General features: G+C 45.7%; 1 protein-coding gene across 2 annotated transcripts in view; it reads right to left on the reverse strand.

Annotated features, from left to right (window-relative positions):
• The window catches only part of LOC8051413 (AP-3 complex subunit delta-1), a 95,538-nt gene that overhangs the window by 31,859 nt on the left and 39,877 nt on the right, over positions 1-23,802 (reverse strand). For both annotated transcript variants that reach the window (XM_029971310.3, XM_029971309.3), the window contains exons 11-20: positions 23,656-23,704; positions 18,397-18,542; positions 17,355-17,503; positions 15,882-16,008; positions 12,429-12,532; positions 10,760-11,012; positions 8,671-8,816; positions 3,764-3,859; positions 1,179-1,236; positions 388-456 (exon numbers count right to left, since the gene is read on the reverse strand). In XM_029971310.3, coding sequence (XP_029827170.2) covers positions 388-456; positions 1,179-1,236; positions 3,764-3,859; positions 8,671-8,816; positions 10,760-11,012; positions 12,429-12,532; positions 15,882-16,008; positions 17,355-17,503; positions 18,397-18,542; positions 23,656-23,704 — 1,197 coding nt within the window. The remainder of the gene's footprint in view (positions 1-387; positions 457-1,178; positions 1,237-3,763; positions 3,860-8,670; positions 8,817-10,759; positions 11,013-12,428; positions 12,533-15,881; positions 16,009-17,354; positions 17,504-18,396; positions 18,543-23,655; positions 23,705-23,802) is intronic.

The following is a 23,802-nucleotide window of genomic DNA, read 5'->3' on the forward strand; positions in this document are numbered from 1 at the left end:
AGGAGGGGAGGAGGAGGGGGAGGAGGAGGAGGGGAGGGGCGCGGTTACGCCGACGCCGACGGCGACGCCGACGCCAACGCCGACGCCGACGCCGACGCCGCTCAGGCTGGAAACGGGCCCCTAAGAGCTGCGCTCTAAAAGTTCTCGTCGTTCGTAAACTGATACTGAGGCAAGATTTTGGATACTCTGACATGACAAAGAAATCGTCTAGTGTACCCATTGGTAAATTATGCCGTGGTCACGTGACCAGAGCAGGAAGTTAGCCTGCTATAATTAGCTGACGACACGACATGGCGAACTACAGTGAGGCAAATCTGAACGATGCTTCCGTCAAAACGCCTTCCGCGTTAATAAACGATTGAATAATTAATCATTTAATTTACTCACCCTGCTCTTGGGGGTGGCCTTGAGATAGTGTGGGTTGTTGGCCTGTTCCTGCTTCCTAGCCTCCCGCATCTGCGCCAAGGGAAAAGGTGCAGCAAACGGTTCACGGCAGTTGTCGTCTCTTGTGGGACGGGCCTTGGCAGGGCCGAGTTCCCAGGGTTCCCAGGCCTTCCACATTGTGTTAAAAAAGTCGCAGATAGCTTTTTCGTAGAACGACCCTTACCCGCTCTTAGTGTTTCGGCACCTGTTCGAGTTTATTATCGACCCACGACTGCAAAACAACAATCGAGGCCCCCTTCCTAACACTGACAGTAACATGGACATGACGTTACCTGGATGAAAAAAATAAGAGAAAGATGAAGAAGATGACATTGTAGGTGCCTGCAACATTTATTTTAGTGAAAAACAAAACAAAAAAACATGCAAGCAAGAAAGAAAACAATATTCTCTTTCATGTTTTTTCCGATATAAATGCCACATTTGTTTACAATATCACTTCTTGTTTTGACAATATTAAACTTAGTGCATAAACGTTGGATCATGAAAATATTTTGCATTTCTCTTTTACCTTTTGATCCAGTTAGGTATGATCATGTTCTCAAACTTTCGCATTCTATCATCACCGCATCTCATTCTGACAGAGTATCAGCTTTCTGCAATGCATAGTTTATTTACGTGGTGTACTCTTTGCTCAAAAATACCCGGCAGTAAGGTAGCCCGGAACAACTTTATGCAATGTCCAAGATGCCCGTCCCTTTGCTGGTAGTTCCCCAAAAACAGAGTGATGCACTCACATTTTCCAGTTCCTCGTCAGTGGGGTCATATTTCTTCTCTGTGTAGTGTGATGAAGATCTGGAAAGTATTGCAATGCAATCGGCGGAGTTGAGAGCGAAGGCGTACACAACGCCGAAAAAAGCGTGCGAGAGATAGTTAAAATTTCTAATACCGTAATTACCCGATTCTAACGCGCACCTTTTTTCCGGAAAAATAGGCCAAAAAATCGCATGCGCGTTAGAATCGGATACGAAACCGAAACTATCAAGACAGCGGAAATTTTGTTCTACCTATTGCCATCGCCATCTCAAGATGGCGCCGAAGCTTTTTGCCATCTTTCCTCCGTGCTTTTAGCAACCATTTCGTTCCTTCTTTGTTCCTTCTGCGTCACAGCTTCAGCCACTCGACGTGTACCTCAATAAGCCCGTGAAAGATCGCGTTCGTGTGCTGTACAACGAGTGGCTGACGAGCGGCTCCCACTCGTTCACGACGAGCGGTCGGCTGAAGCGTGCGCCTCTCGAGACGCTGGCGGGATGGGCGCGCGAGGCTCGGGCCACGATCCCTTCGGCCATGGTTGAACGCTCGTTTAATTTAAGAAGTGTGGCATAGCGAACGCGCTTGACGGCACCGAGGACGACATGTTGTGGTCAGCGGAGAGCGACAAAGAGCTCTCGGAGAGCGACGAGGAGGGAGATGAGTGACTACTTCGGTAAATAAATCGCCTGTTTCTCTCGCATTCGTTGTTCTTGATCACGAAGTTCTGTGCGCGTTACAATCGGAGGTGAAAGTTTTTCTGGTTTGTTGGCCTGGAAAAACGGGTGCGCGTTAGAATCGGGGGCGCGTTAGAATCGTGTAATTACGGTATACATCAAACAACTTTTATGATTCGACTCAATTCACAACGCCAGTTTACTACTTCAATTACAACAGGTTTTCAAACAGCATCTTGAAACATCTCGGAAAGCACGGTATTGTACACAGCCACTTGAAATTCTGCCTTAAAATTTTACAATGCACATCTTTTTGCTCTCTTTTTTCGATAATGCAATGTTCATAGTCGTGTGCCAAACCAAGAATGCAAAGTACTACCATAAAGTTCCGAGAGAACACCCGCCCCCGAGAGATCGCCCATCCCGTTTTTCTGGCTAAATATCTGCAATATAAAAATTCCGACATATCGCCCACCCCCCATTCCTGTCGGACGTCACGCAATGTCCGATGGGAATCGCATCAACCACGCAATTTGCTGTACCAGCACGTCTAACAAGCAAGTTTATAACGGGTTCCCGCGATTTCGTCCACAATCTGCGTGCGCGATCTCGGTTCCTTGCGAGATGGTCCCGCGTGTATATTGCATCGTAAAATATGATTCTGCTGCGTTCACGATTCGCGGTATTTGTTCCTGTAACATACGAGTTTGTAGCAGATTCCTGCCTTTTTGTCCGCGATCTGCGCACACGATATCGGTTCCCGTGACAGACAGGTTTGTTGCGGGTTCCTGTGTGTTTATGGCACCATAAAACTTGAATCTGCTGTGTCCGCAAATTGTGGTATTCGTTCCCGTGAGATGAGAGTCCTCGGCGGATTTCCGCGGGTCCTTAGCACTGTGAAACGCGAATCTGCTGCGTCCGCAACCTGCGGTATCCTTTCCCGTGACACAAGAGTTTGTAGCGAATTTCCGCGTGTTTATCGCATCATGACACGCGAATTTGCGGTGTTCGCGATCCGCGGTATCAGTTTCCGAATCACGTGGTTTGTAGCCAGTCTTTGATAAAGTTTTGCTGTGGCGTCCCCAAAGATAACCCACCCCATGTTTTCCATTATTTTTCTCTTAATTTTGAGTGAGCGTTTTTTCGGAACTTTACGGTATGTGAAATCCAGGGAAGCTCAAAAACACATTTCCTAATAACAAAGTCAAATCCCACAGAAAATGTACAATGCAAATGAAAAAACAGAATTGCATTGTTGCATATGATATTGTCAAATGAGAAGACAGTCCTTCTTTCTTACATTGTAGAAAATACTTTAAATGTAAGTAAAGTTCTGAACCTTGAGTTTTTTGGGTTTTTTTTATTAAAATTTAAATTGCGTTTTTCAGAGTTTGGCCTTTGCTGGAATTTCTAAGTTTTGCAAAGCATTCACTTGCAGCGACCTGAAATTCTGAATTTTTCAAATCCTCAGTACAAGCTTAGAAGCTGATCTTCAGTTGCTTGAACACTCAGATTCCATATATTTATGACTTCCACAGAAAGAGCTCGCTTTTTCTGGGCCCAATAAGTAAAATACAAAGAAGCAAGTTGTATGTCATGTTGATGAGTGTTTTTATATTGCTTTACATCAGTGGTTCTCAAATGAGGATCCGCATAACCTTGGGGTCCGCGAAGGCATTCTAGGGTTTTGCAACGCCCTGCCGCATCAGTCAAGCCCGGCAATAAAAGTTGCATTTTTTTCAGATTGAGAAGAAACGTTTCAGAATTCCATGTAAAATAAACCCCAGAAACAAAAAACCCTTGTTAGTTCTGTTCCGTTCCATTCGCTTTTGGCTCCACAAACTTTATTTCTACATTTTGGTATCCTTGCGACCCTAGTCGACAGTTCCACTCACCTGTCAGTCTTAATGAATATCTCTGCCACAGTATCCTCCTCCTCCTCTTCAGATGACTCCGAAGGCGGGTCGTTGATCCACTGGTCCAGATCCAAACTGCAAGTCCAGGTCCATGTCATCGTCATTTATACAGTTTTAAGGGCTCATACATGCATTAAGGTGAGAAGTTACAGTACTAAATACATGAAAGCAAACACAGTATTTTTACAACTACACATATTCAGAAGCTGAACTTTTATGTGGTGCAGACTATCTACCGAAGCGGACTGTTGGTAACTCCAAGGAAATGGACGTCGCCTAGCGGCTAGAACGGAAAGCTGCAGCGGCAGGTTTTCTCTGGCTTTCTTGAGGAAATCAGATGTTCACAGTGCCTGGAGATCTAAAGACGAAGGCGTGAAAGCAGGTTCGAAAATATGCAATAAAAATTGCCAGTATGAGGATTTGTTTTGGTTTTAGATTGTTCATTATAAAAAGATGAGGCAGATTTTTTTTAACTTCGAAGTCAACAAAGTAGAGGGCCTTAAAGCGATAAACTGGCAGCTGAAAGTGACCCCCAATTGGCCGCCGCCATGTTGCACTTTTTTGACCACTAGACACAAAGCCTTGTCGTTTTACATCACGATTTTAACGAAGTACCGCAGACAAATAATTGCTTAATGATTTTTAATAACAGTACCACAAGATAAGTTATTTTTCATTTAAGTCCGAAATGTGCTTTTACAACAAAAACTCAAGCAGCTTTGCAATGCCTCCACTAGAAGCTGTCAGCCGCGGTGCAGTATTTCGGGTTTTCATCGGAGCTAGACACTGACTTCTGGGGTTCACAATATTGAAAAAATAGTTTATCATGCTTTTACAGCGATCACAATAAAATACTTGGCTCAGCTTTGCGTAAAAGTCTCAAGATTTGGTATGGTCACGTGTCTCGTGGTCAAAATTGTACAACATGGGAGGAGCCAAATGTGGGTCACTTTTGACTGGTGGGCGGTATACCAGTTTATTGCTCTAAGCCCCTCTACCTTGTTGTTTAGAGTACAGTGATGTCTAATTAATATAGACACCTCCGTTCCCCCCCAAAAAAACATTCGTAATGTGGGCCGTTTATATTAACGAGACGAACTGCACATATTTATCCAGTTAGTCCCCAAAAATGTTGTTTACATAGTTGGGTATCCATATAAACGAGGTCGGTATTAATAAAACAGGACTGTATGTCAATGACGATTTATGTAAGAAGTTACTAATTACAGACCGATTCCACTAACGTTTATATCAGCGGTCTCAAACAATATTGCAGTGTCTGGGATCCTTCTCAGCAGAACCACATTGTTAAACTAGAAAGAATTCAGAGTCGTGCTGGTCATTTCGTACTGGTGCTGTATGTCCGCCTTTGTGCCTTTAACTTTTTTTATTTTTATAGTTCATTTATCATGCTGATATTTAGTATACCGATGTCTTTCTCAACGGTGATTTCAAATATGCCATTAGTTTTCAGATAGCTTTACTAGACAAAGAAATAACAATAAATTTGTAATTTTAATTAGGTCCTTACGTTGGCGTAAAATTCTTCAGAATATATAGAATTTTTTTATAGAATTGCATTCACCAAGACATGATTTGTGCAGTGATGTTATTTTAAGCCTGATTTAATGATATTACGCTGGTAAAAAACAATTGCAACCAAGTTGCACAACACAGGAGGCTATATCTTTTTTAGACTAATTAATTAAAATTATTGTATGACATATAAAGCAACAAAAATAGCATCACCGCACAAAACATGTCTTGGTGAATGCAATTCTATAAAAAGATTCAATATATTTTGAAGAATTCTACGCTAACGACCCGTAAAGAGGATTTACGGTAATTAAAATTACAAATTTGTTGATAACTCAGATGTAGTAAAGCTATCTGAAAACTAATTGCATATTTGAAATCACCACCGAGAAATACCGTATTAACACGATTGTAAGTCGACACCCACATTGCACACCAAAAAAAAAAAAAAAAATTTTTTTAGATGCGCGTTTTACTGCGGACACGGGAGAATGGCAAAAGTATCCGTTTCAAAAGCCGAGCCTCCAACGCGCGATTAATGCCTTCTGGCGTGCTTTGGCTGCGCATGCACGCGCGAAGTGCATGAGATGGCCAGGCGTTATCGAAACTAGGAAGTTCACGCTGGAGGCGGGACAACTGAAGCTGCTCCCTGTCGTTCTCACTCCGTCCGGGACTAGACTACGACTCGTCCGCGCTGGTGATGTCAGTCTCGTCGTCATCACTTCTCTGTTCTCGAAGCACGTCGTTGGCGTCATCCAACGAAATCTCATACTTTGCAAATGACAGGATCAACCGCATCTTCTGCGCTTGCTCAGCGATCGCGTTGCATGTCACAGGTAGGGACCGATTGCACACTTTTGCGGCATACGTTGCAAGCCTGACTTCCAACTCCGGAACCAGACTTTGGACTACGGAAGCCTCTTTGTTTGCTGTCACAGTTTAAGATCAATCTTGTTTAAGATCCATTTGCTGTCACAGTTTAAGATTGCAGACTCCACTGGAGCATCACCCGCTCGGACGGGTCGAATTTGCGTCCAACAGCGCATTTGTTGGTTGCTTCTGAGCGAAAAATGGCCAACAGCCATAAACGAGCACCGAAAACCTAAACTGCCCGGATCACGCGTGTCAATACAGAAAAACGTAGTTAGCGCTCCAGCATGATCTCGTCACTCTATCAAACGATGTGCTACCGTGAATCATGCGAAAAACTGCGAAGAGAAGCCGCGGGGTGAGTGAGCCATGAGGCTGTTCCAGCAGCCACCGGAGTGGTTCTTCCAAGAAGTGCCGCCACGCCCCGGGAGTCGGGCGCGCCGTGCGCTGTTCACATGGCTGTTCACTGCCATATATTTGGGTTAATTTGCGAATCGCTATCAATAATACTCGTTTGCGCAAATAAAAAATATAATTAATTTGTAAAATGAGTGCACAGAATAGTGCAATGCTACAGGTACAGCCTGCTGAACTCGTAACAAGCCGGGGTGTTCATGATATCACGATAGTTTCGTTTTTGCCAGCAGTGTAATGCTTTGGTTCCGTTATAAGTCGACCCCCCCACTTCGGATTTTCAAAAATTGAAAAAAAAGTCGACCTACGTTCGTGTAAATACATCAGTACGGTACATCAGTGTGTAAATTTCAGAACAATAAACGAAAAATTAAAAAAAAGTTAAAGACCCTTGTTCTTTCTTAACGCGATAGCGTTTAGGAGCTCGTGTCCCAAAACTCTGGCATTGGCGGGACCAAAAAATCCTATAATGCAATGTGTGCAGCCACGTGTGACATCACACGTGGCTGTGACATCATGACCCTATCAACCCGCCAAATTTGGCAGTAAGCTTTGCTAAATTTAGCAGAAAGTTTAGTGAAAACACGTGACGCTACTGACTAGACCACGCACACAAACTTGCACGCCTTGGGAACAAGCGCTGGTTTAATGAGAAGACTTTGCTAACAGGATCAGATAACACTATCGCGTTCCACTCTTTTCTGCAAGTGTAACCGACATGATTAAACAACTGGGATGGTCTAGTACATTGGAATTAGGACAAAGAAATTTGAGCTTCAAGTTTTTATACAATATATATCGCAATACAACTGGTATTAATAGCTCGCCTTACTCACTGCCTTCAAATTATACTTAAAAAAAAAAACAAAAAAAAAAAAACACACACACACATTCATAAGAAACGAGAGACTGTACTAGCACTGAATTGGGCAAACACTCTTTTTGTCATAACTATTAAGGAGTGGAATGCTTTGCCCAGCGAGACAGTGTGTGCCATAATTCAGAAATGTTTTTTTCAAGTTTATTTGCCCCTTGCGATAACACCTGATGGCGCTGTAGACCGTGACGAATAAAGGATGAATAAAAAATAAAGGTACGCCAAAGGAGCATGAAGGACTGTCAGCTCATATTGAATGTGATAATACATATCCTATCCAAGCAATATATATAAAAAAAATGGTGGCCTTTCAAAAGCGGCTGGTCAACAGGCCCAACTGTCTGGACTAAACCCCTTGATGAAAATCACTCCTCTCACAAGTACCGACAACAACAGACTTTTTTCCAGTTAGTTTCCGCGCATGCGTACACCCCCGTTGTCGCCATTTTTGCAGGACACCGAGACGCTGTGCCCTTCAAAAATGGTAACAGCAACATTGTCAGCATCTATCTTCACGCGTATTTGGTGTACTTTGATGCTTTGTTTTTTTAGGATCGGTAATATAGGGTATAAAAAGCACCGAAAACTGATACAATGGCACAATGCCAATTGTTTTGACAAGCAGAGGTATGTTGGGCTGTTCTTCTATTGTAGTTCGCAGACAAACTCCCCAGACCGCGCTCGTTACTTGAAAAAAGTCCATTGTTGCGTGAACGTGCAAATGCTCTACTGCCATTCGCTCCCAAGGGCCACTCATTTCAGTGTAGCAAACACTTTGTCTCCAAGGGCCGCCTTAGGCACGGGCCTCGTGCATTGGCGCATTTGACGCCGCTCACATGACAAACTCAAATATGTCGAGCAGCCAAAGCACGGCATAAGACGCGAATTGCGTGCTGGAGGCTCTTTGTTTGAAAGACGCGCCTCGCCGGTCTCGTTCTGTTGGAGGCAATGCGGAGAGCAAGTCGTCTGCTTCTTGCGCAAGCGTTGCGGGGATGTCAAAACGACACCGAGCTCTTATTGGCCGATTGAAAAAAATAGTGGATAGACTTCAAAACATGCAGCACTGATATCTACCCACTATTTTTTTCAATCTGCCAATGAGAGCTCGGTGTCATTCTGACATCACTGCAACTCCTCCGCAAGAAGCAGATGACTTGCTCTCCGTATAGTTCAGCACCTAGACACTCACCCCTCGGGCAAGGGCACCTTCTTCTGGGCCTTGGGCGCCACGGGGTTGAGGTCCCCCGCAAAGAGGGCCCTCAGCTCTTCCCCGACCCTCTCACCCCTCGCCTGCATCTTGCTCACTTGACGCACCAGGTGGAGGGCACAGCACGCCTGGGGGAGGGTTGGGCATGAGACAGAATTGACAAACAGAACAAAGAAACACAACTGCTAAACTGACACAGTCACAGTGCTGGACCAGCAATCTTTTAATGCTGGCTTTTCCGCTAGTACAGTATAATAATAAGTGCTTTTCTTTTCTGCCGTGCTTTTTTTTTTTTTTTCAGCCATACTTTATATTGCATGTATTTCTTTTTTGCTCTATTCTTTTCAGCTTGCCGCTTCCAGAAGTAACGAACAAACTTGATCAGCTTCAGCCCATAAAAAGGATTTATGACGTCTACAACACGGGTTCTCAGATTGGGTTCCTAGGAACCCCAGAGATCCCCAGAGTAACTTTCAGCATTCCCCGAGCTCCCAAATTTCCTCAACCGTCTCGGCCCAAATGTAAGGCATTCTTCCTGTTTAAGCACTACCTTGGAAGGCCTGAGCCATCCCCCGATGTCTACGAGCTAATCACTCCCTAATAGTATATAAATTATTGTTCAGACGACCTGTAAACTTCTGCACTGCTTTACTGTATCGCCGCCGAGAACTGGAAGGGTTACTCTGCCATGAATCGGGAAAGATACAAGCCCCTTGAGCGGCTTGAGAGCCAGTGCTTTACGATACAAAGACTGCGTGACCACCAGTCTTTGTATAGTAAAGACGTCACTTCTCCACTTCGCCAGGTCGGCGAGCCTGAAACAATATATATAATCTTACCCCTTTACTCCATTCAACCTCCCATCTTTCATCTCTGCCAGAAAAGACTACACTAGTCAAGCTATATTGGTTCTCCTTTTACCTTAATAAGCATATTCTTCTACTTGAGGACACGTGCCCATGCAGGCACTTCCATCATGGTGCCTGGACTATGCTGGTGCGTTTACTGCACGCTCTTGAACATAAATACTACAAGGGACAGACAAGGACGAGGACACAGAGAAGGGCCTGGCACTAACTCACGACTGTAATTTTATTTTATCTTTTCAAATGTGCGGAAATGTATAGCGTCTAGAAGTCGTCTGCCATGACATGGTGTCACTAAATGTGAAGCTGTCGTGCGACCACAAAAAAATTTGCAGTTTTATTTTAATTTGTTGATCAAACTGTCAGATTCAAAACTGCGTTTTATGAGGAACGTGGCAGACGCTGCCTCCAGTCCCAACCTTCCAGGTGCACGACGCCGGTTCAGCGTCGCTGCATCCTTCTGTCTAACCATTTTACAAACTCTACGCTTGCACTGCCGCCTGTGTTGCACACGCATGCCTTCCCGGTATAAAAGATTCAAAGTAAATAACCGAAATAAAGTGTTGACGAATGCACCTGCAAGATGCCATTTGTTTTAGGCTTTTGCTTCAGAACAGTTACTGCTGCACACACCAGCACGTGCCGCACATGAAACAGCAGTCCCTGCATTCTCCTTGATGCTTGGGTAATTTAGCAATAGGTCTATTTAGTAAATTAGTTATCAATAGGCACCATCTTCAAGATCAGTAGACTCTCAGCTAGATAATAAATATTTCTCAAAGGTTTGCCACTGTGCGACCCGCGTCGGCCATTTCCAAGCACTTGCGTGCCTAGTTTCCTTCTCTCCTGGGGTGGCAGTCCCATCATGCGTGTCTAGTTTCCGCTGGGTGGCAATCCTGTCGCGCGTGTCTAGTTTCCTTGGTCTTCTCGGGGCGGGTCTGTGTCGTGTGCTAAACAGCTTCGCTGGTCATTCACCTTCCCAGAGTGGAATGGCTCATGATTTTTGTTTGTTTCTTGATGTTTTTGAAGGTTTTGCTGCTGGTGAAGCATTCTTGCAGCATGTCAAAAACTTCCCTCCTGCTTTTCTCTTTTTTTTTTTTTCTTTCGCCGCTTGGTCGGCGGTGCTTGTGGCGCAGGTGTTCAGGCAATTGACTCACTTTTTAGTTAGCTTCAGTAAGAACGCAATTTGGCATGTAGGCGCTCACCCTCTCCTGCACCTCCAGGTCCCCGCTGTGCACGAAGAGGGGCAGCCGCTGGCAGAGCAGGGTGCACGCCTCCTGACCCCCCTCGCTCAGGCTGCTCTCAGAGTCGCCCAGGTTGGCCCGCTCCTCCTGGGCTAGCATGCGGGCCCACAGCTTCAGGGCGTTGTGCACGTAGGCGCTCTGGATGTGCGGGGGCAGCACGCAGGCCCTCGGCCGCAGCAGCGAGTCCAGGCTGCTCCGGGGGTCCTCCAGGAGGCTGCACCAGAGACGTGGAGGGGCTCACTGTCGGGCACCGCCTGTAATGCTCAATCTGCCCACCCTTACTCCGGAGTAAAAACGTGCTAGGAGGGTTTCACCTGGAGACACTGGCCGCATTGCGAAATCTACGTAATCTCACTCCAGAGGAAAGGTTTGGTAAGGCGGCTGTCGTGCCGATCAGACGCCTTTCGTTAGCAGACGGATGCCGTAGGTTCTCGATTTAAAACCTTTTACTCCGGTAACCTCGTTCGGTGAAAAATTGATACATACTAAGATCCACCACCTTCAAGCACCTCTGGTAAGTCCTAGCGCAGTACGTCACGAAACCGATCTATGAGGCCAATGATCCCCCCGATTCATGCGCTAGAAAACCCCGATGAACATTGATGTGCCTGTTAGCTTCTGGCCGGTCGTAATTCGTTGCCTGCTTGGGCCTCCTCTATACACGTGTTTTACATATATATCTCCTGTTGACTTTGTTATAACTTGACTTGAGTGTACCAAACCACGAAAATATGCTCCTTATCATCTCTATTTGACGGCAAGTGACCACACCAAGGGCTTCTGGATTTTTGCCTTCTTTCTCGATCACAGGGATCTATCGTAAAGTCCTGAGCAAATGCCAACTCAAAATTATAAGATAATCATGTGAAACTATGGGATGGGCACTCTTTAGGTCAACAATATGTAAAGATACTACGTCCTTTGTTTATTTTCCGAATGTTAAAAACTGAGGGGTGGGCAATTAATGTGGAGTGGGCAGATGCTCTGTATTTTTCTAGCAGCTAGTACCAGAGAACAGTGGGTTACACAGGTACACCCATGGAACGTTAGTTAGGGCACTGAGGAGCTCTGGTGCTATTTTGATAGTCAGTGATTTGCCTCAAAATTGGTTCAACACATTAATAGACACACCTGAACTAGTAACACCAATTACAAGTCACAATAATTTGTTTTGCTGCAAAGCTAGTAAAGTATTGAATTTGGCCCGAGAGGCTGAGAGGCTCCGCTAGCAATACTGAAAACTGCGATGTCAAATGATGGGGGCAGTACAGCTTGTTCCTGACAGATTACAAGAAAATTTATAGCCCGAAATGAATGCTGGGGAAGCCCCCGCCAGCAGAACGAAAAGAAATGCGCAAAATACTGCGTTTTCTAGGTTGCCTGCTCGACCTGCAAGTTATACGCCACAAAAGGTCGCCCCAACGTGGAGCATGAGAAAACGCAAGCATTGGTTCTGGCATTGTCTTCGTTTCCCGTTTTCTCATTAGCTATTTAGAATATCGAGGTGGTAAATGGCACAGAGAAAGAGTAAAGCTCAGCTATTCTGAAGTTGTGTTCAGTTTGGGTAGCTGAAAAAACCGCATGGAGCTCCCCTTTGACCACGACACGAAGAGGAGAGAAAGGAACGCACTCGGAATACTCTCCACAGATCCAGGCGGCCGCATACAAGACCTCGCAGATGCTGTTGCGCTGGCCATTCCCCACCAGCAGGTGGGTGTTCTCCAAGAGCACCGCCTGGAAAAGCAAGCCCAAACAGACTTTTAACCATTTACTACTTTTTCAACAAATAGTCGTAACAAAATTTTGTCTGGCACTCGTCGAAATACGCACTTCAACGAGCCTTCCAGGTTTACGATTTCTGAAAGGTCTTCCGAAGGCTAGACGCTTATACTCAGCGACAACTTTTCTTGACAATGAAGTGCAGAGGAGGAGAACCCACGCACAGCTTTAGTCAGCGCTCAAAATGAGAGAGGGAATGCGTGCCTGTACCCTCCACTGCCTTGCCAAGAAAAGTTGTCGCCGAGTATAGACACCTTGAAATAGTGGTTGTCAAATCAGTCCGAGAATATAGAAAAAAATAGTTTGCAGAACATTGTCTAGACTAGAGTCACATATTTGATGCACAATCTAGAGACTGCGTTTAATTAAAAATTATACGAGCCCGATCATGCTGACGAAGACTGGTGAGCACAGAATATGCGACAGGCCTTCCAAGAAAGAAAAGAGGGGCATCTGAATGGCAGCGTCTACCAAAGATTCGGCCTTATTTCTGATACATGTCGGGAGGCGGTGCAGCATGACAAGAGAAGCTGCAAAGCGTGTGATTGTGCGTTCCTGTGCCACGCGAATGACTTCGATTTTGCATGCTCCGACCCCTGACCCTGGATAGCACAATCGGCAGAGCACTTGCCTCAATATCTCAGGGTGGAGAGTTCAAATCCTGCCGAGGGACTGAAATCTTTTTATATGGTTCTCTATGGGTGTAACGCTTTTCGGTGTACAGTTTTTTGTAACAGCTAAACGTTACAGAACTTCATGGGAATCAACTAATTAAAATTGTAGAGCCCATCCACTTCACGTGAAGAAGAAGGACCAGCGCTGGTCCTCCATCTTAATGTGAACCTTGAGTATGATTCCTACAGGACGACGTCTAGGACGACCTCAAGGACGACGACGCCTAAGATGACCTCGAGGACAAGTTCTAGGACGACCTCGAGGATGACCTCAAGGATGACTTCTAGGACGACCTCGAGGATGACGTCTAGGATGCCCTCAAGGACGACTTCTAAGATGACCTCGAGGACGACACCTAGGATGGCCTCAAGGACGATTTCAAGGACGACTTCTAGGACAAACTCGAGGACAATGCCTAGAGATGATAACAAGAGATCAGGACCTCACTATTTAATAACGCCAAGGAAGGCAGACTCATGCTGGTTGCCCCCTCTCTTTATTTTTATTTATTCATACTTGCCACGACCAATGAAAAGTTGGTTGCCCCCTCTTTATATTTTTATTTATTCATACTTGAAATGAACAATGGAGTGTTATCTGTTGACATGTGAGGACTAATCTTTCCCCACACCCCAGCCCATAACAGCTTTGCTGTAAAACACATTCTATATTAAAGAAATGAAAAGAAAAACAACACCAATTTGGCTCTAAAGCAAACATAGTTAACGGATTTGAACCCCTTTGCCTCTGCTGTGTTGTTGCCCCTTGACCGTGTTTTCAGGCTAGTGGAGGACTGAAGAGGTACAGAAGTTAGTAAAAGACACTTATTATAAACATTCCCTATTTTCTGTTCATCAGTTCAGAATCATTGAGTGGTTGGCATTTATTTTCATCATTCAGCGCTTTCTGGGTTTGTATATTGCTGAAGAGAAAATTTGCTATTTTTTCAGCACATACAAAAAAAAAAAAAATACTCCACTGAATTACAAAAAAAAAAAAAGTCCCACTCTCACTTTATTTATTTTTATGCACATTCATGTCATCATAGAAACAAGTTTCTATGATGACATTTCACTATTTGACTCACCCTCACAAAAAAAATTCACAGGGCCTCTCACGTTATTTCTAAGACGACTTGAAGGTGAAAGCCCAAGTGCCAATGTAAACATAATAGCGAACCTCCGAAAACAGCACGCTCTCTGACAACGCACTTTTGGCGCCGTTTCATTGGCTCACTCAGATTGTGGCGTCAGCTGTGGTCCCGGTGATAGCGAACCTCCGAAGACAGTGCGCTCTCTGACGACGCACTTTTGCCGTTGTTTCATTGGTACCTTTCGTTATGGTATGTTTCGTGTCGCCGACGTGTTTTCGCTCAAGGACTGAACGATAAGACATATAAGGCTTCCAGACAAGGTCGACTGAACGATAAGACATATAAGGCTTCCTTAATAAGCCCATTTAAAAAGGCTATCGATGCACGAAACCCGCCTGTGGCAAGCTCACAGTTTGTCGCACATTACTAGCAAAGCCACTTGTTACATACATAGACTCTAGGCCGGGGGTGGCCAAACTGTAGCTTGTGAGCCTCGTGCGGCTCTTCGGGGGCCCAGGTGCGGCCCACAGCTTTCTGGTTAACCCCCCCTTCCTCTTCCTCTTTCCCCCCCCCCCCCCCCCCCCTGGACCAGATCAAAATAAAAGACACGTAGAAAAATGGACAGGTTGCGTTTTGTCAGCTTTGTGCCATCATATCATTGAACAATGTCCTTGTTTTTTTTTTTTAAGAATGAAGACTCACAATAAAGAAACACACTAAGCAATCGCTTTATGAGTGCAGTTAGCCATAACCACCAACCGAGAAGAAACTTCATTTTAAAGAGTGCCACACCCGTCTTTTATTGCTGCTCTTCACTTAAAATTGTTCCCTTTCATGGCTCTTAGATTATGTTTGTCTGGCCACCCCTGCTCGATGCTACGTGATGTGCAAAGGTACGGGACTCGGGAAAATCAAGCATCAAAGAAATGAAAGGTACCCAACATTCCCGGGGAAGGACTGGGAAATACTTCGGACTACTTCGAGCATCTTTTGACATGCTATCTTTGCAACAAACCCTCATCGGAGAGCGAGCACTCCGACTTGGATTTGAACTGGTCAGCCGGCGATCGAGACGGCCGACGAGTCAAGACGCGACAAGACACGACGGGACGTTACGATGCCTGGAGTGAGTCTCCGACTGGTGCGTTTACCGGGTCCTCAGATAAAGTTCCTTTGATTTCTGCTCGATGGCGCCACAGAAGTATCACGCTGTAGCCCGTCGCGATACGGATGGCGGCACAACGGCAGAGGTAGACGTGGCAGACATCTGTCCCGCCGCGGCTCCCTCTCGGCTCGAGAGTCCAAGGAAATTTTCGCAGCGACGCGTCTGGATGCCGCTACGGCGGCGGTACTGGCATTCGCCTAAACTTCTAGGACCAACCACCAGGATCACGACGTCCGACAACGCGACATGCCAGCTCCTACGACGTCATTCGCCGCAACTTCGAGACCTCTTACGACGCACGAGCGATACGGGACACTAAACACGCCGGTTAAGCATTCCAGGCACTGCAGTGACGCCAAGTGACGACTCACCATCTGGGAGACGCTGAATGCCCGGACAGCCTGCACCCTGACAGCAACGTCCATCATCTGGGAGGCAATGGTCAGGCCGTGCTTGGTGCCCTCGATGCGCGTCAGCTCCACCAGGACGCTGACGTACCTGCGACGCGCGTCGACACACTGTTCAGCACGAATGCCGCAGATACCACTCGTTGTTGAAGCCATTCCAGTTGCACGGACGACGCATCGGTCGAAAACGTCACTGCCACGACGCTGAAGCTCGTCAGCTCGGCGTCCTCGTGCAGAGCACCCTCTGTTGTGGTGTTGGGAGTGGACAAACTTCTGCTTCTGTGCCTACGCACTATACTCCATCTCACAAATGTCTGCAGTAAAGACAAAGGCATGGAGCCTAGCTCGGCAGAATGCTTTTAGGGGCAAAGCTCCTTAGGGGCTAGCCATGTCCGTATGTCCGTCGGATGTCCGGCGTCAGGTGCTCGTGCTCACGAGCACGTGAGCACATGCTCCCATAGGGAAAAAAAAAAAAAAAAAACGCATCTCCACGTGGTGAATGATGTTGATTGGGGCGAAGCTCTGGTGGTGCTTGTCTGCGTAGACGGTGAGCTGCAGCATGCCGAGCCTTTCGTTCGTTTTCATCCATGTCAGAAAGAGAACGTGTGGTATGGAACATGGTTATATACGCATTTGAGCATTTTACCGCAGCGTGACATGGATAAAAATGAACGAAAGGCTTGGCATGCTGCGGCTCAGCGTCTACGCAGACAAGCACCACAAGAGCTTCGCCCCAATCAACATTCACCACGTGGAGATACGGTTGTTTCTGTTTGTACGAGACCCCAGTCGGATTTTCTCCAACTGGGGTGCTTACTGTAGCACCGAGCTGGTATCCTGCGACGATAGGAACACTGGCGTTCGCTCGTCTTATTAATGCAGAATTCCACTATTACAGTAGCTAACTCTAATTTAGCCTCAAAAAGTAAAGTGTGCCATGGTCGTAGGGAGTTGGTCGGATGCCAGACATCTGCGTCATGAGCTCTGCCAGCCACACAACACGACTGTAAAATAAAACAAGAACACAAAAGAAGCGCGAGAGAGGACTCCGAGAAGACCTTGCGAGCTACTGAAAGCTTAAAAAAACAAAAATGGCACAAAAGGGGGATGTGGCAACATTAAACGTGGCATCGCGTGCCTGGAAGGCTGAGACTAGAGTTAGCATTTGCTGCGTTCCTCATAAAACGCAATTCTGCATTGTAAAGTATGATCGAGAGATAGAAATACAAATATTTATGCCAGGACCCGCAGGACCGATTGCCATGATCGCAACATCCGACGTGACACGAAGAGTTCTGCGACGTCATTTGTTGCCACTTCAGGACCACTTTTGACGTACGGGTGGTGTGAGAAGCTAAAACACGCCGATCGAAGACGCATCCTAGGCACCATTATATGGCAACCTTGTGGCAGTGAGACAGGGAGGGAGCCACGCACCACTCGAAGTTGGTGATGTACTGGTAGTTGTTCTGCGAGCAGATGTCGATGACCTTGGAGAGCAGCTCGTCCCTGTAGGCACTACCCTCTGCCCGGTCCATGTGAACCATCAGCTTCTTCACAATCTCCATCAGGTTCTTCTTGGAAACCTGATCACAAAGCAAAATGGAGGAACGGGAGCGGGTTTAGTACACGGAACATGTCAAAGTGCTGGGATGCTCGAAAAAAGTGCGATGAAACTCCACGGAAAACCGTCACAAGACATGGGACATGGATCTCGGGGGAAAAACAAACAAATACTAAACTGAGAAGAAACCAAAATACATGCATGTTCATTCAACCAAATAAGATGAAATGCAATAGCTTTACAGGAAGATCATTAGTGAACACAATTAGGAAAGGAAATGGTACAGTGATGAAATACTTGTAATACACCACATGCACATTGAGGACGATGTCAAGGATGGTGTCTAGGGCGACCTCAAGGACGTCGTCGAGGACGACCTTTAGGACGACGTCTAGGACAGCATTTAGGACGTCGTCTAGGACTACATCGAGGATGATTTTCTCGGAAACAACGTCAAGAATGACATCTAGAATGTCCTCGATGATGACCTCAAAGACGACGTCAAAGAAGACCTCAAGGACGTCAGGTCACATCAGCTTCAGCTACCGGCCCTTACGAGCTTATGTGACCTTGCACTTCAGCCACAGGCATTATGTGACCTTGTACACGACCTTGACCTTCAGCCACGGGGACATGGTCACGATACGTGACCTTGAGGACGAGGACATGGCCTTAAGCATGGTTGAGCCTACAAAGCTACCGCTTTAACAATTGGCAACAAGCTTATCTCCAAAGTCCCATACTGAATGGAATGCGGTACTTAGGAAGTGATCATTCAAATTAGCTTAGAAGACACAAAACTCACAGGACGTTAGGGTGTCAAGCCCCGACGATATGCGACACAATGTCTTGTTACATCACCCGAAGTCGCGTCACTTTAACGCCACTTTAACATGTTATGCGATGCTCCCTCACCATGCCGTAGAGCAGGTCTAGTGCCCGGAGGCGTATGGACTCGTCCTTGTCATCTAGGCACTGCAGCACCAGGTCCTTGTGGGCCTGCACGCTCTTGGGGTGAGTCCGCAGGATCTTGGACATGGCCAGCAGACCCAGGTACTTCACTGCACCACACCAGGTAGACCATAACGCACACTGTTCCGGCATTATTAACAACGCCAAGAAACACACAGGAACGAGGTGCACACCTTGCTTCATGTCTCCCGTGTTCTATGGCGGTAGCTGTTACGTAGACTTCTCGGCTACATTCGTGGCGTCGGCATCGTGCCAGGCAGTAAACTCAGTTTCCGCGTGTCATCGCGTGTGAGCTTTGTCTTATACTATGGTGCCTCGAATGCCTCTCCGACTGGCGAGTTTGTTGCGTCCTCACTAATGGTCCCTCAATTTCCGCCCGATGACGTCGCGGAAGAGTCCCGTTGTTGCCGGACGCGATCCTGGCAGTGTTGCAGCGGCGGTGGCAGATGTGGCAGACGCCCATTCTGCTGAAGGGCGTCTGCCACTTCAGCAGAATGTTCGCGGATGCTTCGGCAACCGCAAGCTGGGACTCTGCGACGGCAGCGATGCTCGCCTTACCTCATACTTTTTGACGGGACTTCTGGCGCCAACTGCCAGAGTCGCGATATCCGACGACATGACACGACGGCTTCTCTGACATCATTTGTTGTCATTTCGGAATGGCTTTTCATGTGTGGGCGAGATATAGAAAGCTAAACTCAACGGTCAAAGCCACGTTCCAGGCGCCATACTTCTACGGTTCGCGGAGGACGCTGCTACGTCTTCCTTACCGTGCAACTCAATTAGCGTGCATCGTCGGATGTAAGCCACTCCTCACAGTAGCTGTCTCCATTTAGCCTTAGGAAGGGACTGGTGTGTGCAGTGTACTTCCCTTTCCACAAGAAGAAACCACTGGAAAATCCCAAGCAAGTAGCCACTCTAAATTCGGAGAAAATCACTAAAAACTGGGAGATGGCCCCTTCTTGGGCCAACAATATGTTAAGGCTGGACTCCATGAGGTGAATACGCTACGAAAAATCGAAAATTTTTGTCCGGCGGCTTTTGCTCAGCACATGGCATCAGCACAGTGGCTGCTACGTCACACTCAAAGCGAGCGTGCTGTCGGGCGACGTCAGTCATTTATTCGTTGCATACTTCGCTCCATGGAGTCCAGCCTTCAGACAGTTTTTAGGTTAAAGCCTGCCAACTTTTTCAGGCTGATGTTTATGGTCTGTCGGGCTCATTCCAAGCTCGTGTATCCACCGGGCCGTGTCTCTACCGAGCCAGGTCGGGCCGGGCCTAGAAATTCCGGCCCGTGCAGCGCTCCAACACCGACATCAACGCCCGCAACGCCGATTGCTGTATTTCTGTTTTGGGGAGGGCAGGACAAAGCCCGCCGTACTTCAAAATCACATGTCTCAGCATATCGCTATATCTATGGCATACGGCACACATATGTCTCTTTCTTGATATTTAGCTCTATCTGTCTTTGTCCTTGACAGCCACATTCCCAGCTCAAACAGTAAAGAGCTTCCCAGTGAATTATCAAACATCTGTTACTTCCTTATATCTTGTTTTTGTGACCTATGCATTGTTAAAGTTGATTTCTCTTCCATTCTTCCCTTTCCCACATTTTAACGAGATAGTGTCTAGGAGCATGTGTCGCAGAAAACCCGGCGTCGGCAGGACCAAAAAATTTCATAATGCAACGTGTGCGGTCACGCGTCATGTTGCACATGGTGCCATGTGTATGATGTCGCACGTGACTGTGATGTCATGACACTATCGACCCGCCAAATTTGGCGAGAAAAATTGAGCGAAAAATTTTCCCGCCATATTTAGCGGAAAATCTTCCCATAGGGTCATTACATTACGGCCACGTGCGACGTCACGCTTCACGTGACATAACATCACACGTGATGCTACCGACTGGACCATGCACACACACTTGGGAAAGAGCGCGAGTTTATATGAGAAGACTTTGCGAATGGGGCCCAATAATGCCTCTAAAAAGAATTTTTTTTTTTTTTTTTTTTTTTTTTTTTTTTTTTAAGGCTGGTTGGAACACGCGTTTTAAAAAATTAGGCTTACGCGAAAAAAAGTTTTTTTAGAGCAGTATTGACGGTGAGGGATTTATTTGAAATTTTGCGCACAAAGACCATGACGTCACGCAATGGTCATTCACTCTTTCGACCTCACGAGACGGTAATTCGCTCTTCCACCTCAATGTGAAGGCGAAGCCGATCCTCCTCTCCTCCATGCGCCCGAAACGCCAGGGAGAAAACAAGTGGAAAGGAGGTGACTACTGACCAAATCGCGTCTCGAGCTGTCAATATTGCTCTAAAAAAAATTTTTGTTTTTCATGTTGAAATAATTTTTTTTAAAAGAAATAAATGTTTTTTAAACAGTCTGGGCGGGACACGTGTGTCAAAAATTAATTTTACGGAAAAAATTTTATAGAGGAATATTGACGGCGCGAGACACAATTTAGTTAAGTCACCTCCTTTTCACTTGTTTTCTCTCTCAGCATTTTGGGCGCATGGAGGAGAGGTGGATCAGCTTCGCCATCACGTAGAGGTGGAGAGAGTGTATGACCATTCCGTGACATCATGGACTTTAGCGCAGAATTTAAAAAAAAAATCTTGCGCTGTCAATTGTTTTTTTTTGTTGGTAGTATATTTAAAATTGTTGACTTGTTACTATTTTACTATCTTCGTTCCATGTATGTGCTCTCGCCCTCTGTAATGCCTTCAGGCCCTGAAGGAACTTTCAATAAATAAATAAATAAATATTGCTGTAAAAGGTTTTTTTGCATAAAATTAATTTTTTCACATGTGTGTCCATACGAGATTGTTTAAAAAAAAAAAAACACTTTTTTTCTTTTCAGTGGCCCTTCAAAGGCAAAGCTTAGGAGTCTCCCAAGATTTTTTTAGTTTGTTTCTTTTACTATCTTCTCCACTGAACTAGTCTGCTCAGCCCAACCACTAGTGCGTAGCTATATAAATGTCAGGTTTCAAGTTCAATCCGTTTATTTTGTGTTCAAATATTTCATGTATAATTGCTTGTATACTTTTTGTGCCTACCACATACCCTCTATTTATTTTAACCTTCGTTCACATTGCAGTTTAATAATTGCCTCTCTGCTCTCAATGGATGACCAGCTCATGGGCCAGCGCACTTCTTTATTATCTATTATAATTCCACTGCATCGAGTTTCATAATAGTTGTGTATTTAGTTTCCCTTTCCTAATATTTCCTTCATGTCCCTCTAGATATTTCCTTCACTCATTGAGCCATATCTTCAAATATATGTATTTTTTACATGGTCTATTACAATGTCTTGTATTTTCAGGGGTCCACGCTTTTCTTCGCTAAGGTTCCGCGATGTCGGATAGCGAACAAAATGTTATCAAATTAATAACTACCCCTTCACAAGACTCCCCACTGGTGCAGTGGTCGGGCCCACAATATTAAGGCCCTTGGTTCGATTCTTCTTGGAGGAAGTTGAGCGTTTTGTCCTGTCTTGTCAATTTATCTGCCTACTACTCTCCCACACAAGCGCATTTGTTACGTGTTATAAAGCAGTATTTTCTCGGGGGGAGGGGGGGGGGGCCTGCCGAAAGAAATGCTATCACATTTGAAACGACCGTGACTTATACGCCAGAAAATACAACACTCCACCAAGCACCACCTATGGGATAAAGGCACCTGTAATTGCAGATACCTCTGATTCCCCCTCTCACTCCTCCAGATTTTGCCGTATCATTCTACCAGAGTTCCCCCGATTAATTTAGGGTGAAACAGGCTACAAAACCAGCAATGGCGACATTAGCTGCCGAGATATCATTGGCCATTGTTACAGTTTTTGATTTATTTAGTCATTTATCTGTTCTATTTATTCATTGTTCAGTTTACTGCAGCCATGAACTGGCCTAGGACTTAAAAGTGAATGCATTGTGAAAGGCTAAATGCAAAAAGGTAAAAAGTAAGACAATGTAATTAAAAGAACTAAAACTGATGTAGCAAGACAGACCATAGAGATGTCATTAGGGCGCCAACAAGCCTCTTTTAAATAATACGAGGCAGAGGACGAAACTAGATCCCTCTTGTTACAGTTATTGAGAGTTATAAAAAAGCTCCGACATGCTGCGTCCCTGACATGTTGTCAGAGACGCAACATCAACGTTCTACTGGTCAACAAAAAAAAAGGGTACTGGATATGTTTTTTGTGGAACAATATGGTAATGTGTCACGAAGAAACAAAGGTGCGTTAATTATGGTATTCACTACCTTATATGCAGAACAAAAAATCTTGGATTACCTCTTTTCATACAAGGGTACCGACCAAAATGACTACTAAAAAGGTGCTTGTAGCCAAAATAGATGCGCCTCCCAAGCCATTGGTTGCAAGTGGTTCGCACGAGACGACGCTGTGCTTTTTCGAAGGGTAACAGGACAGAGCCACTCAAACGAAGTTCCATACTACTGAGCGCAGCTCCATTTTGTGACATCGAAACTCGCTCCATTTGTTTTGTCGATTGAATGTTGAAAATTATTGACAAGGTAAGAACGGCAGGGAAGGAGCTTTAGTTGTCCCACCTCCAGCGGAAGCTACCTACCTACCTTTGACAACGGGATTTCGTGCATCTCGAGCGAGCGTGCACAGTTTAAGCACGGTGAAAAGCACGGAGGGCAGGTATTCGAAAGATGAGCTCTGCCGTTTTCACTCCGTCGGTGATCATACGTGTTGCCGAAATACAAATAAAAAAAGCTCGCTGCTAACACAAACAGCCTTTTTCCACTGTTGCTTAAGTGAAACAAAGGTTGCATCCTTCAAGAGTAGTGCAAAAGAGAGAGGCTAGGAATAAAGCCGCTAAATATGCAACGCTTCAGAGTAACGACACTCCAGCCATTTTGTTGCTACAAACCATAGCTGCCACTTAGTGTCAGACGCTTTATCTGAAATTGCAGAAAACGCTTTTCAGCCCTCCATAAATATTAAAACAGTCTGCGATAGAGCAGCAAAACAATATTGCCCAAACTTCCTGACACTAAAACTTAAAAAAAGTGCAAGAAGTCTTATTTTCTCATCGTAACTTTCGCTATTTGTGCCTGCTCTGCACTAGAAAACAAACTGGCAGCGCCCGTGAGGTGATCAAAGAATGGAGCGTCGTTACTCTGCAGCTCGTTCAATGACTCTGGCCGGACAGATGCGCCACGTACGATTCTGGTCAGAGTCTTCAATGAGGATCCTCAGCTTTTGGACGCAGAGCTGCAAGGAAACAACAATGCACAATTACAGTTGCCAAATCTGCACGTGGGGTTCATTTAAAAATTTTCCTAAATAGAAAAGACATCTGATGAGCTTTT

Source organism: Ixodes scapularis, unplaced genomic scaffold (genome assembly GCF_016920785.2).
Source record: "Ixodes scapularis isolate PalLabHiFi unplaced genomic scaffold, ASM1692078v2 PGA_scaffold12__126_contigs__length_90152505, whole genome shotgun sequence".
Classification (NCBI taxonomy): domain Eukaryota; kingdom Metazoa; phylum Arthropoda; class Arachnida; order Ixodida; family Ixodidae; genus Ixodes; species Ixodes scapularis.